This window comes from Leuresthes tenuis, unplaced genomic scaffold (assembly GCF_036924035.1).
Source record: "Leuresthes tenuis unplaced genomic scaffold, fLeuTen1.0.hap1 SCAF_4, whole genome shotgun sequence".
Classification (NCBI taxonomy): Eukaryota; Metazoa; Chordata; class Actinopteri; order Atheriniformes; family Atherinopsidae; genus Leuresthes; species Leuresthes tenuis.
Window position 1 is genome coordinate 1,560,386 of NW_027325358.1, and position 17,556 is coordinate 1,577,941.

The window sequence follows — 17,556 nt, forward strand, 5'->3', positions numbered from 1 at the left end:
AGCTTTCTGAAACCTTTAAAGTGTCCTGATCAACAGTTCTGCAGCTTTCTGTAACCTTTAAAGTGTCCTGATCAACAGTTCTGCAGCTTTCTGTAACCTTTAAAGTGTCCTGATCAATAGTTCTGCAGCTTTCTGAAACCTTTAAAGTGTCCTGATCAACAGTTCTGCAGCTTTCTGAAACCTTTAAAGTGTCCTGATCAACAGTTCTGCAGCTTTCTGAAACCTTTAAAGTGTCCTGATCAACAGTTCTGCAGCTTTCTGAAACCTTTAAAGTGTCCTGATCAATAGTTCTGCAGCTTTCTGAAACCTTTAAAGTGTCCTGATCAACAGTTCTGCAGCTTTCTGTAACCTTTAAAGTGTCCTGATCAACAGTTCTGCAGCTTTCTGAAACCTTTAAAGTGTCCTGATCAACAGTTCTGCAGCTTTCTGAAACCTTTAAAGTGTCCTGATCAACAGTTCTGCAGCTTTCTGAAACCTTTAAAGTGTCCTGATCAATAGTTCTGCAGCTTTATGAAACCTTTAAAGTGTCCTGATCAACAGTTCTACAGCTTTCTGAAACCTTTAAAGTGTCCTGATCAACAGTTCTGCAGCTTTCTGAAACCTTTAAAGTGTCCTGATCAATAGTTCTGCAGCTTTCTGAGACCTTTAAAGTGTCCTGATCAATAGTTCTGCAGCTTTCTGAAACCTTTAAAGTGTCCTGATCAATAGTTCTGCAGCTTTCTGTAACCTTTAAAGTGTCCTGATCAACAGTTCTGCAGCTTTCTGAAACCTTTGAAGTGTCCTGATCAACAGTTCTGCAGCTTTCTGAAACCTTTAAAGTGTCCTGATCAATAGTTCTGCAGCTTTCTGAAACCTTTAAAGTGTCCTGATCAATAGTTCTGCAGCTTTCTGAAACCTTTAAAGTGTCCTGATCAATAGTTCTGCAGCTTTCTGAAACCTTTAAAGTGTCCTGATCAACAGTTCTACAGCTTTCTGAAACCTTTAAAGTGTCCTGATCAACAGTTCTGCAGCTTTCTGTAACCTTTAAAGTGTCCTGATCAACAGTTCTGCAGCTTTCTGAAACCTTTAAAGTGTCCTGATCAACAGTTCTGCAGCTTTCTGTAACCGTTAAAGTGTCCTGATCAACAGTTCTGCAGCTTTCTGAAACCTTTAAAGTGTCCTGATCAATAGTTCTGCAGCTTTCTGAAACCTTTAAAGTGTCCTGATCAATAGTTCTGCAGCTTTCTGAAACCTTTAAAGTGTCCTGATCAATAGTTCTGCAGCTTTCTGAAACCTTTAAAGTGTCCTGATCAACAGTTCTACAGCTTTCTGAAACCTTTAAAGTGTCCTGATCAACAGTTCTGCAGCTTTCTGAAACCTTTAAAGTGTCCTGATCAATAGTTCTGCAGCTTTCTGAAACCTTTAAAGTGTCCTGATCAATAGTTCTGCAGCTTTCTGTAACCTTTAAAGTGTCCTGATCAACAGTTCTGCAGCTTTCTGAAACCTTTGAAGTGTCCTGATCAACAGTTCTGCAGCTTTCTGAAACCTTTAAAGTGTCCTGATCAATAGTTCTGCAGCTTTCTGAAACCTTTAAAGTGTCCTGATCAATAGTTCTGCAGCTTTCTGAAACCTTTAAAGTGTCCTGATCAATAGTTCTGCAGCTTTCTGAAACCTTTAAAGTGTCCTGATCAACAGTTCTGCAGCTTTCTGAAACCTTTAAAGTGTCCTGATCAATAGTTCTGCAGCTTTCTGTAACCGTTAAAGTGTCCTGATCAACAGTTCTGCAGCTTTCTGAAACCTTTAAAGTGTCCTGATCAACAGTTCTACAGCTTTCTGAAACCTTTAAAGTGTCCTGATCAACAGTTCTGCAGCTTTCTGTAACCTTTAAAGTGTCCTGATCAACAGTTCTGCAGCTTTCTGAAACCTTTAAAGTGTCCTGATCAATAGTTCTGCAGCTTTCTGAAACCTTTAAAGTGTCCTGATCAACAGTTCTGCAGCTTTCTGTAACCTTTAAAGTGTCCTGATCAACAGTTCTGCAGCTTTCTGAAACCTTTAAAGTGTCCTGATCAACAGTTCTGCAGCTTTCTGAAACCTTTAAAGTGTCCTGATCAATAGTTCTGCAGCTTTATGAAACCTTTAAAGTGTCCTGATCAACAGTTCTGCAGCTTTCTGAAACCTTTAAAGTGTCCTGATCAATAGTTCTGCAGCTTTCTGAAACCTTTAAAGTGTCCTGATCAATAGTTCTGCAGCTTTCTGAAACCTTTAAAGTGTCCTGATCAATAGTTCTGCAGCTTTCTGAAACCTTTAAAGTGTCCTGATCAACAGTTCTGCAGCTTTCTGTAACCTTTAAAGTGTCCTGATCAACAGTTCTGCAGCTTTCTGTAACCTTTAAAGTGTCCTGATCAACAGTTCTGCAGCTTTCTGAAACCTTTAAAGTGTCCTGATCAATAGTTCTGCAGCTTTATGAAACCTTTAAAGTGTCCTGATCAACAGTTCTGCAGCTTTCTGAAACCTTTAAAGTGTCCTGATCAATAGTTCTGCAGCTTTCTGAAACCTTTAAAGTGTCCTGATCAATAGTTCTGCAGCTTTCTGAAACCTTTAAAGTGTCCTGATCAATAGTTCTGCAGCTTTCTGAAACCTTTAAAGTGTCCTGATCAACAGTTCTGCAGCTTTCTGAAGCTCTTTCACAGTTTTTCTTTGGACATTTTCTGCTTTTTCCCTCATCTTCAGTCCTTGTACCTGAGCATTTTCAGTGTTTTTTCTTTGTTCAGCCACTTAACTCTGACCTTTGAACCATTCAGGCAGAAAAAAGGCTCCTAACTCAAGGGATGAACCAGTGTTGTGTCGACACAGAACAGACAACTTAGCAAAGAAGCCATTTTAAACTGGATCTTTAGGCACTTTGTTACCAGCAGCCTGTCACAAAGACACATCATTTGTTCCCATTTCTTTAGCTGCATCTATGAAAAACAGCAAAGAAAACACAGTTTGACAGACAGAAAATAGGATTTCTGCAGCAACAAGGTGATTCCCAAAGAGCTATTAGCTGAAAACTTGGCATATCTCAGCATGGTGTGCAGTGTGTCCTTAAAACATTTGAGGAAACTGGACAAGTGGAGGACAAAAGAAGAAGTGTCAGGCCTAAAAAACTATCTACAGCAGATGAACAGGATCTGAAAGTGATGTCCTTAAGAAAGAGGAAAAAATCCAGCTGTGACCTGACAGGACCTGAGAGATGCATCTGGACCTTCAGCTGATCCATCTACTGTTGGCCCAAGCCTCATCAGAAATGGTCTCCATGGATGTAACCAAAAACATCTGCTTCCCTGCAGATGTCCCTTTTTTTTTTTTTTCTCAAAAAAAAAGTTTCTGTACACACTTTCATGTCTAAAATCTAAATGTTTTCTTCAGCTTTTAGAACTGATTTCAAGATAACTTTAAATTTAAATTTGATTTTAAGATAAATTCTGTTCTTGTTATTGATGTTGTCGTCTGAATGTTGTCTTTTTTTTTACAACACGTGTGCTCTGTTCCCTTTTTGTCCCGTGAAGCACTCAGTAAACCTGCTTCTGAAAGTTTTTTATCACAAAACAAATTCACTTTGTACCTTTGTATCTTTGCAGACTCGGTGCGAAGCGAGAGCGAAGTCCAATATACGCAAATTCAAGTATGCAGTGACAGAAAAACTCAGGTAAGTGTATTTTTCTTGTTGCTAGGTTACCCAACATTAGCAGCAATGTCGAAACATCCTGTTCAGTGAGCTCACTGTGGCTGTGCAGAGGTTACCGTTTCATGCCCTGAGCCACTTCACTGGAAGTTTGCTGCAGGCAATAAGCATTTTACATTATTTAAGTGGACTGAAAAGTGGAAAGATGGGTCAGAAAACCACAGTTCTGACCACTTTATGTTTATGTTTATGCATTTATCAGACGCTTTTATCCAAAGCGACTTACAGATAGGCAGGTAGGGGGTAAGGGGGCCTTGCCTAAGGACCCCTACTGGAGGTAATACCTTTCATGCAGGGGATTTGAACCCAGGACTCCCACATGGAAGGTGGCAATCACACCACTAACTATCCAGTCTACAAAATGTATTTTTACTACTTTGAAAACATTGTAGGTTTGGAAAGCTGCTTGGCTCCACACTTAAGTTGCCCGATGACTGCTGCTCAGACCAGTGTGCTGCCCTGTGGGGAAAAAAGTGGAAAGATGGGTCAGAAAACCACAGTTCTGACCACTTAAGAGCATTCTCACTGGTTGGATCTATAGCCGTGCTCTGAACTAATTCACTCACGAAGGCATGGAATCTGTAAAACTGCATGTTGCATCATCTCAACGGCTCAGAAAGGTAACAGGGTCAGACCTTAGAGACATAAGTCATGAACTTGGATGTATCCGAACATACTGATGACACCTAACTGGGCGACCATGAGGCCAGAGACTCTGAGGTCGAGCAGACGGAGGATTGGGTGTCATTTAATGAGTAGAAAGGTGAGCCGGGGTGTGTCTGAGCACTGCAGGGTCCCAGTTCTCGGAAGCAGGTCTGTTTTGGAGGTTTTTTTAGAAGAAAGTGATCCAAAGAGACAGAAAACGAGGTTCATGTGAAAGCTGAGACAAAACAGAACCCAAAGCTGAAAGCCAGTCTTCTGAGGATAATGACTGGAAACAGATTACAGGTAGATCAGGGCTTGATTATAGAGGAGAGGTGAGGCTCAGTCTGTCTCAGTCTGTCTCTGTCTGCTGTGCATTAACATTAACTGAGCACTAACGCACCATTAAGGCAGCAAAACAAAGCAGAACCGATGAGCCGACTCAGGATGCTGTTAAAGCTGCTGATGCAGGCTGAAGGAGCAGAGCTCAGACTGGGGCAGTTTGAACTGAGTTCTGGGGATGGTTTCTGTTCTGTACTGATTTAATTTCAGAGTCAGACATTAAGAACAGAACCAGAGAGCTTTAAGCTATGGCAGGGATGTTACTGAGCGGGTTCTGTTGTTTCCGTCAGCTGAAACGGAGGAGCTGCTTCCTGTTTGCTCTGTCAGCAGGATGAATGTGAACTCAACCACCTCCAGGGTGGAAAAGGGTTCGTGTTATTCTGCTGGACGCTCACTTCCTGTGTTTTTTGCTTCTTCAGGAAGGAAATGGTCAAGATTCCTGTGGAAGTGTGGTGGATGAGTCCAATTTAACCACAGTCTACGATCAGCTGCAGGCTCACCGCATCACGCAGACAGATGCTGCCGTTAGCGTTTAACTGCAGATTTCAGGGTCTCAGACATTCATTTCCTTTGCTTTTTATCTCCTCTTATGTGAGAGCTGCAGGAGGATCTCAGGTGAACGTTTCAATCATTTCATATTTATTTCATCATTTCTGCTGCATTTATCTGTCGCTGCACATTATTTTTTCAGTTGTGCATTACATGTCAACACATTTCCAATCACGTTGTGAAACTACTGAGATAATAAAGATGCATTGTTTGGCAGCCATAAGGAAGAACTCATCATTTCCTCAGCTGACAGTAAAGCTTTGTGTGTAAAGTCTGACTTTATGGAACAAGAATTGGAGGAATTTTGTGGCGGATAAACACAGAAAGCTTTATTTCTGTTATTTTAAAGGTAAAAATAACCCGACACAACAGTGTTCCCTTTGTTTTACGCAGCATATATTCTCTTTGTGCTCCATCTGTTGTGGTGATGCCAGAAATGTCTCCAGGGGAAAAGATGCTGTAACGAGACACGAAAGCACACCCAGCTCACAGTGTCTCCTTTAAACCGGTGCTTCAGCTTCATGTAAAGTGCATTTCATGGAGGAAATGTTGGAAAAATAACAGAAAAACCACAAAATAAAGCATAAAAACAACCAAATAAAACAGGAAAAAACACAGACTGTTATTATCTTTTGAGTCTGTAGCTGCCATTAGGAAGGAGTTCTGCTGCTGGAAATAAAGACATTAATTCAAAGCTGGAAAACAACAACAACATAGAAAGACTTTAAGATGAATGACATCATAAAGCAGAAAAAACACTGAATAAAACACCAAAAATAACAGAAAAACCACAAAATAAAGCATAAAAACAACCGAATAAAACAGAAAAACACCACAAATAACAGAAAAAACACAAAATAAAGCATAAAAAACACCAAATAAAGCATAAAAACCACAGAATAAAACAGGAAAAACAAAAAAAAAACACCAAAAATAACAGAAAAAAAACAAAATAAAGCATAAAAACAACCGAATAAAACAGGAAAAAACACACTGTTATTATCTTTTGAGTCTGTAGCTGCCATTAGGAAGGAGTTCTGCTGCTGGAAATAAAGACATTAATTCAAAGCTGGAAAACAACAACAACATAGAAAGACTTTAAGATGAATGACATCATAAAGCAGAAAAACACTGAATAAAACACCAAAAATAACAGAAAAAACACAAAATAAAGCATAAAAACAACCGAATAAAACATTAAAAACACCAAATAAAGCAGAAAAACCACAGAATAAAAGAGGAAAAACAAAAAACACCAAAAATAACAGAAAAAAACACAAAATAAAGCATGAAAACTACCAAATAAAACAGGAAAAACACAGACTGTTATTATCTTTTGAGTCTATAGCTGACATCATCTGTTGGAAGCTTCATTTTGAGGCGCGACCGCACAGCTGAGCTCAATAATCACAGCTGGAAGGATGAAGATGAGCTGATGACTGAACAGGATTCATCAGGATGACTCTTGGTTATGGCCTGCATGGGCGCCACAGACACATCTGTCTTTAACTCTGTAATGTGCCGAAACATCTGGACTGATCAGCTTCACCACATTCATCTGACTCTCTAAAAGAGATGATTTTTACCAGTTCAGACTTCCTTAAATAGTAGTTTTATCAGTGAAAAATATAATAAATCACAGCCCAACTCCTCCCTCTTTAGAAAGAAGACACTTTAGTTTTTACTGAACCAGGCTGTTCATTTAGGAGGCCTGCTGATGAGAAGGTTTATTCTAAGAATGATGCGTTTATCCAAACTTTAGCATCACAGAGGACGGAGAGTCTCACAAACGGGTCAAAAACACCGGCTGAGGAATGTTTAAACTGGATGTGGACGTGTTTCTACCTGAAGGTCACGTTTCATCTGATTTTATTCTTCAGTTATTCTTCATTTATTCTTCATTTATTTCGTCTTTATTGACTTCAGGCCGACTTCTGGTCTCAAGGTTTGAAAAACAGAAAAATAAACTTAAATATTTGATTTGATAAAATTCTCCAATTCAACAATAACTGGTTGTTTGGCTGTTTGACCACAAGATGTCAGTATAATTAAGGAGAAAACCCTCCTCCAGCCTCCAGAAACGTCCTAATTACACATTTGTCTTTCGTTTCCTCGGCCTTTGGCAGAATATTCTTCCTTCTTATTTGCTCTGTGACGGTCGGTCTTTGTGGAAAAGACTTTTTTGTTTCCAGCAGAGAGCCGAATCTTTTCCTTTAGCAGCCGTACGTCACAGGAGGAAAGCTTCTTCCACACTTTGTGTTCGGCCTCAAAAGTCTCCTTCCTAACACTCAATTCTTCTTCTAATCTAACATAAAAACACATCTACCTTTACTGTTTGTTCCACGCCACGAGGCAGCATCAACAGTTCTGTTAAACTCGATAAAGAAGACTTCAGTTTGCAGTTAAAGTCCAGCTGCAGCGTCTAATGAGACACTTTTATAGCAGACTGTTGTCAGACAGGAGGGCTCAACAGCTGCTGATGAATCTGGGAAATTTCCTCCCTGAAGAAGTAAAAACACCAGAGATGAGTGCAGATTCATAACATCGGTGCCGTAGTTCACAAGCTGTGTGGTTCTGTTCTGATTCGCTGAGCTTGTTCTTCTCTGCTTTGACATTAATGTTCGACTCGGCTGCTTTCCACCATCAAACATCAGAACCTCAACCTGCTCCAGCTTGAGCCTTGTTCTGTTAGCCTGCTGGATATTTAGCTGCAAATTAGCACCGTTGGAGGCATAAGAAGCACCTATTTCAGAGTAAAGATGGACATAAATTAAACTGAACTTAATCAGGCTTGAATTTAAAGAAACCCTCCATTAAAAATACTGATTCTGACTTTATTAAAGCATCTGTGGAACAGGACATGAGCTAAATTAGCCCTCCGTGCTGCAGCTGAGGGTTTCTGCTGTGAACCTGCAGAGAACCAACCACAGTCTCAGAAAGACGAGGTGGGACATCCCAAATGTTAGAACCCTGGAGGAACCGATGGCCTGCTGGGAGGAGCTGTACACCTGTTCTGTGTCTGCTGTGTGGAGCCTATGGAGGAAGAAGTCAGCCGGGGGTGAGTGGGGCTCATTAATCGCCCCTGGGGGGCAAAGATATGAGCTGGGGCATAAAGCTTCTGTCTAACAGGAGTTCGGTAACCATCTACATTAAAACATCTGCGTGTTTGAACTGTGGGAGACTCGAACTGGAGCTCATCAAACTGCTCAGAGACAGACTCCAGCAGAGATCTGAGCTGCACTAAACCTGAACATCAGCATTAAAGACGCCCTGAAGGCATCGCATTGTAAAAAAGTACCGACCTGGATGCGTCTGTCACCACATGATGGGATTTCAGTATATTGGACTTTTGTCTTCAAAGAATCTGCAAAGATTAAAAGTTGAAGCTACATTTGAATTTAATATAACCTCAGACTGAGCAACAGTCCTACAGAATATCCTACAGTCTGTAGACAAATACAATCAATGATCAATACTATATCTGTGGGAATGAATAAATAAAGACTAATACCTGCCTTGTGTTTGACTGATTGTCCTCTTTTGGTCTGGAAAACATCTTCTCTTAATCATCCAGACAGTCAGAACAACAAATACAACAGACACGATGGAGATTAAAGGTCCAATGATCCAATAATCTGTAAATGAAAAGTAATGAGATCAACAGGAACTGTGTTTAAATTAAATAAATCTGTGTTGAAATTAAACTTACAATGTCTTTGATCTTTGTCAGACAGAATCCGTGTTGTAGCTTCTTCACTGCAAGTTTCATTAATGTTGACCGTCAGAGTCTTATTTTCTGCAGGGTTGGCAGCAACACATCTGTAAGAGGATCTGAGGTCCTCTGTGTTCACAGTGAGAGGCAGAGAGGACGCAGAGCTGCTCTGGTTCAGGATCTGCTCGCCTTTAAACCACAGCAGCGTGGCCTCTCTGTCCACCGAACACAGCAGCGAGCAGCCGTCAGAGCTCACACTCAGTGCCTTCACTGCAGGAGGCGGAACAGAGTCTGCAGGGGAAATGGATGGAGAACACAAGGGAGTTTAATCTCTCAGTTTAATTCAACAGGAAACTGCTCTGAAGATGATCAGGAGTCATAAAGGAGGCATTCAGTTGTTTTCTAACATAAAGCAGAACTCAGGAGGTAAAAATCCCAACAACATTCAACCTCCCCCACATCCATTAATACTGGTTAGGGTGAAGGTGAGTTCCTGACTCATCTGCAGGTTGAATGGAAGGTAAAACAGGTTTAAAACTCAGTTTAATTCAACAGGAAACTGCTCTGAAGATGATCAGGAGTCATAAAGGAGGCATTCAGTTGTTTTCTAACATAAAGCAGAACTCAGGAGGTAAAATCAATACTAATACACTGATCAGGATAGATTTAGGAGGAAATATGAGGATAGGAGGAAATGGGACTCACCGTAAACTGTAAGTTTAAAGGATGAGATGAAAACACGTCCTTTTTTAGAGTCAAATCTATAAACTCCAGAGTCGTTCCTCTGCAGGTCTGTGATGGTAAAGAGTCCAGTTTCTGTGTCCCAGAGAAGTTTGTTCAGATAAGTTTCCTCCTCGATCTGAAAGACTTTGTTTCTCACTGAAGCAATGTTTTCTGGTCCATATAAAAGAAATCCTCTCTCCAGCAGGGGGTCGGGCAGAGTGATGCTTCCTCCTACAACACCTGTCAGGTTCTCCTTCACTTCTTCAGCTGCAGATAAAATGGTTCCTGTAAAACAATCAGAGACAACAGTCAGCTTCAGCTCCCATCAAAGTGAACAGTAACACGTCCTGTTTCACGTCAGCTGCTGAGTTTTCCATCTGTCTGAGTGTGTCCCAGATGTTTTCACAGCTGTCTGGGTGTGTCCCAGATGTTTTCACAGCTGTCTGGGTGTGTCCCAGATGTTTTCGCAGCTGTCTGAGCGTGTCCCAGATGTTTTCGCAGCTGTCTGAGCGTGTCCCAGATGTTTTCGCAGCTGTCTGAGCGTGTCCCAGATGTTTTCACAGCTGTCTGAGCGTGTCCCAGATGTTTTCCATCTGTCTGAGTGTGTCCCAGATGTTTTCACAGCTGTCTGGGTGTGTCCCAGATGTTTTCACAGCTGTCAGAGTGTGTCCCAGATGTTTTCACAGCTGTCAGAGTGTGTCCCAGATGTTTTCACAGCTATCTGAGTGTGTCCCAGATGTTTTCGCAGCTATCTGAGTGTGTCCCAGATGTTTTCGCAGCTGTCTGGGTGTGTCCCAGATGTTTTCGCAGCTGTCTGGGTGTGTCCCAGATGTTTTCGCAGCTGTCTGAGCGTGTCCCAGATGTTTTCGCAGCTGTCTGAGCGTGTCCCAGATGTTTTCACAGCTATCTGAGCGTGTCCCAGATGTTTTCACAGCTGTCAGAGTGTGTCCCAGATGTTTTCACAGCTGTCAGAGTGTGTCCCAGATGTTTTCACAGCTATCTGAGTGTGTCCCAGATGTTTTCACAGCTGTCTGAGTGTGTCCCAGATGTTTTCACAGCTGTCTGAGTGTGTCCCAGATGTTTTCACAGCTGTCTGGGTGTGTCCCAGATGTTTTCGCAGCTGTCTGGGTGTGTCCCAGATGTTTTCGCAGCTGTCTGGGTGTGTCCCAGATGTTTTCGCAGCTGTCTGGGCGTGTCCCAGATGTTTTCGCAGCTGTCTGAGCGTGTCCCAGATGTTTTCGCAGCTGTCTGAGCGTGTCCCAGATGTTTTCGCAGCTGTCTGAGCGTGTCCCAGATGTTTTCGCAGCTGTCTGAGCGTGTCCCAGATGTTTTCACAGCTGTCTGAGCGTGTCCCAGATGTTTTCCATCTGTCTGAGTGTGTCCCAGATGTTTTCACAGCTGTCTGGGTGTGTCCCAGATGTTTTCGCAGCTGTCTGAGCGTGTCCCAGATGTTTTCGCAGCTGTCAGAGTGTGTCCCAGATGTTTTCACAGCTGTCAGAGTGTGTCCCAGATGTTTTCACAGCTGTCTGAGTGTGTCCCAGATGTTTTCACAGCTGTCTGAGTGTGTCCCAGATGTTTTCGCAGCTGTCTGGGTGTGTCCCAGATGTTTTCGCAGCTGTCTGGGTGTGTCCCAGATGTTTTCGCAGCTGTCTGAGCGTGTCCCAGATGTTTTCGCAGCTGTCTGAGCGTGTCCCAGATGTTTTCGCAGCTGTCTGAGCGTGTCCCAGATGTTTTCGCAGCTGTCTGAGTGTGTCCCAGATGTTTTCGCAGCTGTCTGAGCGTGTCCCAGATGTTTTCACAGCTGTCTGAGTGTGTCCCAGATGTTTTCCATCTGTCTGAGTGTGTCCCAGATGTTTTCACAGCTGTCTGGGTGTGTCCCAGATGTTTTCACAGCTGTCAGAGTGTGTCCCAGATGTTTTCACAGCTGCCTGAGTGTGTCCCAGATGTTTTCACAGCTGTCTGAGTGTGTCCCAGATGTTTTCACAGCTGTCTGAGTGTGTCCCAGATGTTTTCACAGCTGTCTGAGTGTGTCCCAGATGTTTTCACAGCTGTCTGAGTGTGTCCCAGATGTTTTCACAGCTGTCTGAGTGTGTCCCAGATGTTTTCACAGCTGTCAGAGTGTGTCCCAGATGTTTTCACAGCTGTCAGAGTGTGTCCCAGATGTTTTCACAGCTGTCTGAGTGTGTCCCAGATGTTTTCCATCTGTCTGAGTGTGTCCCAGATGTTTTCACAGCTGTCTGAGTGTGTCCCAGATGCTTTCACAGCTGTCTGGGTGTGTCCCAGATGTTTTCACAGCTGTCTGAGTGTGTCCCAGATGTTTTCACAGCTGTCTGAGTGTGTCCCAGATGTTTTCACAGCTGTCTGAGTGTGTCCCAGATGTTTTCACAGCTGTCTGAGTGTGTCCCAGATGTTTTCACAGCTGTCTGGGCGTGTCCCAGATGTTTTCGCAGCTGTCTGAGCGTGTCCCAGATGTTTTCGCAGCTGTCTGAGCGTGTCCCAGATGTTTTCCATCTGTCTGAGTGTGTCCCAGATGTTTTCACAGCTGTCTGGGTGTGTCCCAGATGTTTTCACAGCTGTCTGGGTGCGTCCCAGATGTTTTCACAGCTGTCTGAGTGTGTCCCAGATGTTTTCACAGCTGTCTGAGCGTGTCCCAGATGTTTTCCATCTGTCTGAGTGTGTCCCAGATGTTTTCACAGCTGTCTGGGTGTGTCCCAGATGTTTTCACAGCTGTCTGGGTGTGTCCCAGATGTTTTCACAGCTGTCTGGGTGTGTCCCAGATGTTTTCACAGCTGTCTGAGTGTGTCCCAGATGTTTTCACAGCTGTCTGAGCGTGTCCCAGATGTTTTCGCAGCTGTCTGAGCGTGTCCCAGATGTTTTCGCAGCTGTCTGAGCGTGTCCCAGATGTTTTCACAGCTGTCTGAGCGTGTCCCAGATGTTTTCACAGCTGTCTGAGCGTGTCCCAGATGTTTTCCATCTGTCTGAGTGTGTCCCAGATGTTTTCACAGCTGTCTGGGTGTGTCCCAGATGTTTTCACAGCTGTCTGGGTGTGTCCCAGATGTTTTCACAGCTGTCTGGGTGTGTCCCAGATGTTTTCACAGCTGTCTGAGTGTGTCCCAGATGTTTTCACAGCTGTCTGAGCATGTCCCAGATGTTTTCACAGCTGTCTGAGCGTGTCCCAGATGTTTTCGCAGCTGTCTGAGCGTGTCCCAGATGTTTTCACAGCTGTCTGAGTGTGTCCCAGATGTTTTCACAGCTGTCTGAGTGTGTCCCAGATGTTTTCACAGCTGTCTGAAGGGTGTGTGGCTTTACAGCGAAGCCTGAGAAAGGACAAAGAAAGCTGTGGAGGACAGAGAAACTGCTGCGACACAGCTGTGAAGAAACACTGAACAACAGGAATCTTTTTACAGGAAGTCATATTTTCTCTGCTATAGATTAATTCTGAGTATTTAAACTGATAAAAATACATCATGAAATTTCACATCAAGGCTTTCATTTTACTTTCTTTTATCTTGAACACTGCATTAGTAAAAAAATATCTCATCTTACCCCAACCCTCCACTAAGCATCATTAAGAAACTCTACATGTCATCCGGGAACCAAATCAATCAAATAAGCTTTGAATTATTTTTCACACTTTAAAATAATTGTTTCTGTTGTTCACTTTATTGAAAGAACATAAACTTTAAGTTAAAGTGATCAATTACCTAAGTCTGTTTATTTGACATTTTTTGTTAAATATATTCTTGTTTATTTTAAAATTGAATCCTCTGAAATATTATTGTAACACTGAACTGGAAGCAGATATTTTAAATATATTTCTATTCCCCTAAAGGTTTATATTTGGGCCTAATTTTATTTTTCTCTTGTCCCGTCCAGCAGACTTGTAATCTGAATACCATTTGCTTTGCCAAGGAGAGCTTTATGAGTATATATAATGTCAATAATGTTTCCCTAGAACTGCTTATTTATTCATTTTTGTTACAATACTTAACATGTAAGAGTGCCGAACCGGACCAGGAAAGAGGGAGAATAAAGAAAGAGAAACGGGACATAAATAGAAAGAAACGATCTAAAAATGAAAATATGTTAATAATATCGATGCTGACGATCGAGCAGATCAGCTTTTTTCTTCCTCTTTTACAGTAATCTTCTGCTCCTTTTTCTTTTTGTGTATTTCGCAATAATGAATGACAGCTAAATGCTGATTTTTCCCCCCTCTTTAGTCTGCTGTCATTTTCATTTGCTATACAGTAAAGTATTTAATGCAAATCGTGCCATTTACTGTCTTCTTCTTTCATTCATTCTGCAGAGCTGCTCTGACACGGGTCGCTCACCTTTTGTACAAAAACAAATTCATGCCCAGCAAATGAACAAAAAAAAAAGAACATCATTCAGTTGTGATCTTCAGTCCGGTTACATGCTGCCATTCCGACATTGGTCTCCAATTGTCTGAATGGCGACACTTAATTTTTTATCAAACGTCCCGTCATTCCGACACTTTTTTCCTCCTATGGTCGGAATGGCGGTATGTTTTTTTTTAACATACCGCCATTCCAACAGTTCCTTTTAATGTTTTACCCAAAACATTTTACACTAATGAAGGCTGATATGCCGGCGCGCGTATTTGCGCCGGCATATCAGCCTCGCAAACAAACTTTAATAATCTATTATCAAAATCCCCTGAAATGTCAAATATAAAAATACAGATATTAATGTAACTCTGGTGAGACTGAAGCTGATTAAGCAGAAATACAGTGTCAGTGAGCTGTCAGCAGCCAGCTGGAGCGGAGCTCTCCACAGAGCCCATGCGCCTTTTGCCCGCTGTCATCATATGCAAAAGTAATAATTGCAATTCCAGATATCACGGCTACTGCACAGGACACAGTTGCGAGCACTCTGCCTTGCCTTGCCAATAGGAGAGGAGAGAAATGACAGCATAGAACGTATAAAACACAACAAAATGCAGTAAAAACGTTTATTCATGTCATACTCGCTCCAATTTTGGGAAGCGCGGATGGGCTTTGCGCATTTGGCACAAACACACAGCTTTATACAGCCTGTTGATATCTTAAGGACCTAACTGGTCACACCTGGGAGTAAATGTCATGTAGAGATTGTTTTTACATGACATTACAGCTGAACATATAGCTTTCATCCACAAACCAACGTGGGAGAGCCCGAAGACGCATGTGCCAGACGCACATAGGCATGCGTAAAACCAATTTTGACCACTTCATGTTTATTTGCTTTCTTTTAGTTAACTTTCGTTTCTTTTGGATTCTTGTGCGTGTTATGGAGCCGTTTCGGTCCATGTTTGTAAGCCTTTTTTTCCTGGATTAAAGTTTCGGAAGTTGAAACAAGTGGCATTGGAGTGTGATTGAAAACCACCGCGGTCTGCTTCTCCGCCTCCAGTTGCCGGGACTTTGTGTTTTTAATAAGGCTTATTATCTGTAAACATGTGTTAAAACATGTAATATGCATGAACAGAAAGAAGGGACTCACCTGTTGAGTAACGCACATTTCCTTAAACGGAAAGCCTTGTCGGAATGGTGGGACGTTTGAATGTCGGAATAGCGGGATGTCGGAATGGGTGTTGCCACCCCTTCAGTCCATTAGTTTTGAACATGAGGTTTTCTGTTTGACAAACCGCGTGAAAGCAATTTAAAATTCACCAGTGAACATCTACTGTTTTGGTCTTGTGTGTAAAAGGAGTTAAAACCAACTTTAAACGTGTAAAATGTGTGTATTTTGAGTCAGAAGAAGAAGAATTGTGTTAACTGTATGGCCCACACAGGCTGATGTTGTGGTAACTGTGTGAAGAGTTTTGAAAAAGCATTAAAAGTACTGAACAACGGGTCATAGCGGTTGTAAAAAACTGTAATTTATATGTATGATCAATACAATAATCTGTTGATTGTAAAAGGAATAAAGTAGATCTGACACATGCAAAGTGATTCAGTTTGTCAGTTGTCGGTGTTTTTTACGACACTTTGAAACTAAATGTTTCTGTAGACAACGGTTTTTTTTACATTTAGTGAACTGTGTGAGTGTATTATTGTATTTTGGAAGTGTTACACTGCAGGGTTTTGAGCGTGAAATGAACTGTTTGGGGATTTGTGTGTTATGTGGTGTGATGTGCGTTAACAGCTTTGAAAAAGTGTTTAAGGTTCTGATAAACGGGTCATAGCGGCTGTAAAAAACTTTAATTACAACTAAAATATACGTAGCACAAAACCTGTTGTTCCAAAACAGTCGATTCAAACTACTGGGGCAAATGTTAAAGTTTAATATGATCAAATATAAAGTTTAATATTATATTATATATATATATATATATATATATATATATATAAAAGAAACAAAAAATATGAAAATAAAGATAAAATAATAATAATCACAATAATCTGCCAATTTAGTATTTAGTACTACAATAAAGACAAAAACGAAGTAACACAAATAAAATACTTCAATTAGATACTTAAATTATTAAAGTATTTAGAGTCTTTTCTCTAAAGGCAGAAATAACCTCCATCCACCTCATACTGACACTGACCGACTGATCGCTGAACTCAGCTCAACCTGCGGAGAGATTCTGGACTTTGTGGCTCCTACAAGAGCCCGAAAACCCAGATATTCTTTTTCTGAGAGATTCATTCTGATTATTTTAATAGATGAAACACATCCTGGAATTAGTTTTCTCTTATATACTGAAATAAAGATAAAAACGGACTCTGAGCTGAATGTGCTGCGCTGTAATCTGATGACTGCTTAGACTCCGTAAACCCGGAGACCCTGAACTTTACCTGCTGAGCAGGTTTCTATCAAACAGAACAAACTGCTCACTTACCAAGGCAGAGGGAAATAAATATCAGCCTCGTCTCCATGACGAAGTTAAACGGAGACAGACATCACGACCCGACATGAGCACGAAGACTGAAGCAGACTGAAAGCATCTGTGCGTCTGTGTTCAGGCTGCAGTCAACCAGCCAATCAGAATGGGACTGACGTCATCTGTCAGAGGCTGAACCAGAAACAGATTTAAAAAGAAAGAAGAAAGGTAATGTTTATGATGGAGGGTAATTCTCCTCCATATTTAGTTTGACATAAAAAGCAGAGAGTTAGAAACTGATATGCTGTGTTTGGTTTCCTCCAAACGTGCTGCTGTGCATTAGGACCAAACATCTCCACTTTGCTCTGGTCTGTCCAAAGGACATTGTTCCAGAAGTCTTGTGCTTTGCTCAGATGCAGCTTTGCAAACCTAAGCTGTGCTGCCATGTTCTTTTTAGAGAGAAGAGGCTTTCTCCTGCAGCCCTTCCAAACAAGCCATCCTTGTTCAGTCTTTTTCTAACTGTGCTGTCATGACCTTTAACCTTTAACATGCTAACTGAGGCCCGTAGAGTCTGAGATGTAGCTCTGGGCTTTTTCACCTTGGGGTGACCTTTAACCTTTAGCATGCTAACTGAGGCCTGTAGAGTCTGAGATGTAGCTCTGGGCTTTTTCACCTTGGGGTGACCTTTAACCTTTAACATGCTAACTGAGGCCTGTAGAGTCTGAGATGTAGCTCTGGGCTTTTTCACCTTGGGGTGACCTTTAACCTTTAGCATGCTAACTGAGGCCTGTAGAGTCTGAGATGTAGCTCTGGGCTTTTTCACCTTGGGGTGACCTTTAACCTTTAGCATGCTAACTGAGGCCTGTAGAGTCTGAGATGTAGCTCTGGGCTTCTTCACCTTGGGGTGACCTTTAACCTTTAGCATGCTAACTGAGGCCTGTAGAGTCTGAGATGTAGCTCTGGGCTTCTTCACCTTGGGGTGAACTTGCTGGGACGTCCACTCCTGGGAAGATTGACAGCTGTCCTGAATGTTTTCCACTTGTGAATAATCTT

General features: G+C 41.9%; 1 protein-coding gene and 1 long non-coding RNA gene across 2 annotated transcripts; both read right to left on the reverse strand.

Moving 5' to 3' along the window:
* Positions 1-7,237: 7,237 nt before the first annotated feature.
* Positions 7,238-8,834, reverse strand: LOC140304931 (uncharacterized). Its single transcript, XR_011915303.1, has 3 exons — positions 8,751-8,834; positions 8,542-8,603; positions 7,238-7,740 (listed from the first exon to the last, which is right to left on the reverse strand). It is a non-coding gene; the product is annotated as an uncharacterized lncRNA (long non-coding RNA).
* Positions 8,835-8,850: 16 nt separating this feature from the next.
* On the reverse strand, positions 8,851-16,635 carry LOC140305178 (T-lymphocyte surface antigen Ly-9-like). Its single transcript, XM_072383933.1, has 4 exons — positions 16,522-16,635; positions 9,657-9,959; positions 8,949-9,242; positions 8,851-8,906 (listed from the first exon to the last, which is right to left on the reverse strand). The coding sequence occupies exons 1-4, from the start codon at positions 16,556-16,558 to the stop codon at positions 8,851-8,853; spliced, it is 690 nt and encodes a 229-aa protein (XP_072240034.1). The 5' UTR covers positions 16,559-16,635.
* Positions 16,636-17,556: the final 921 nt, after the last annotated feature.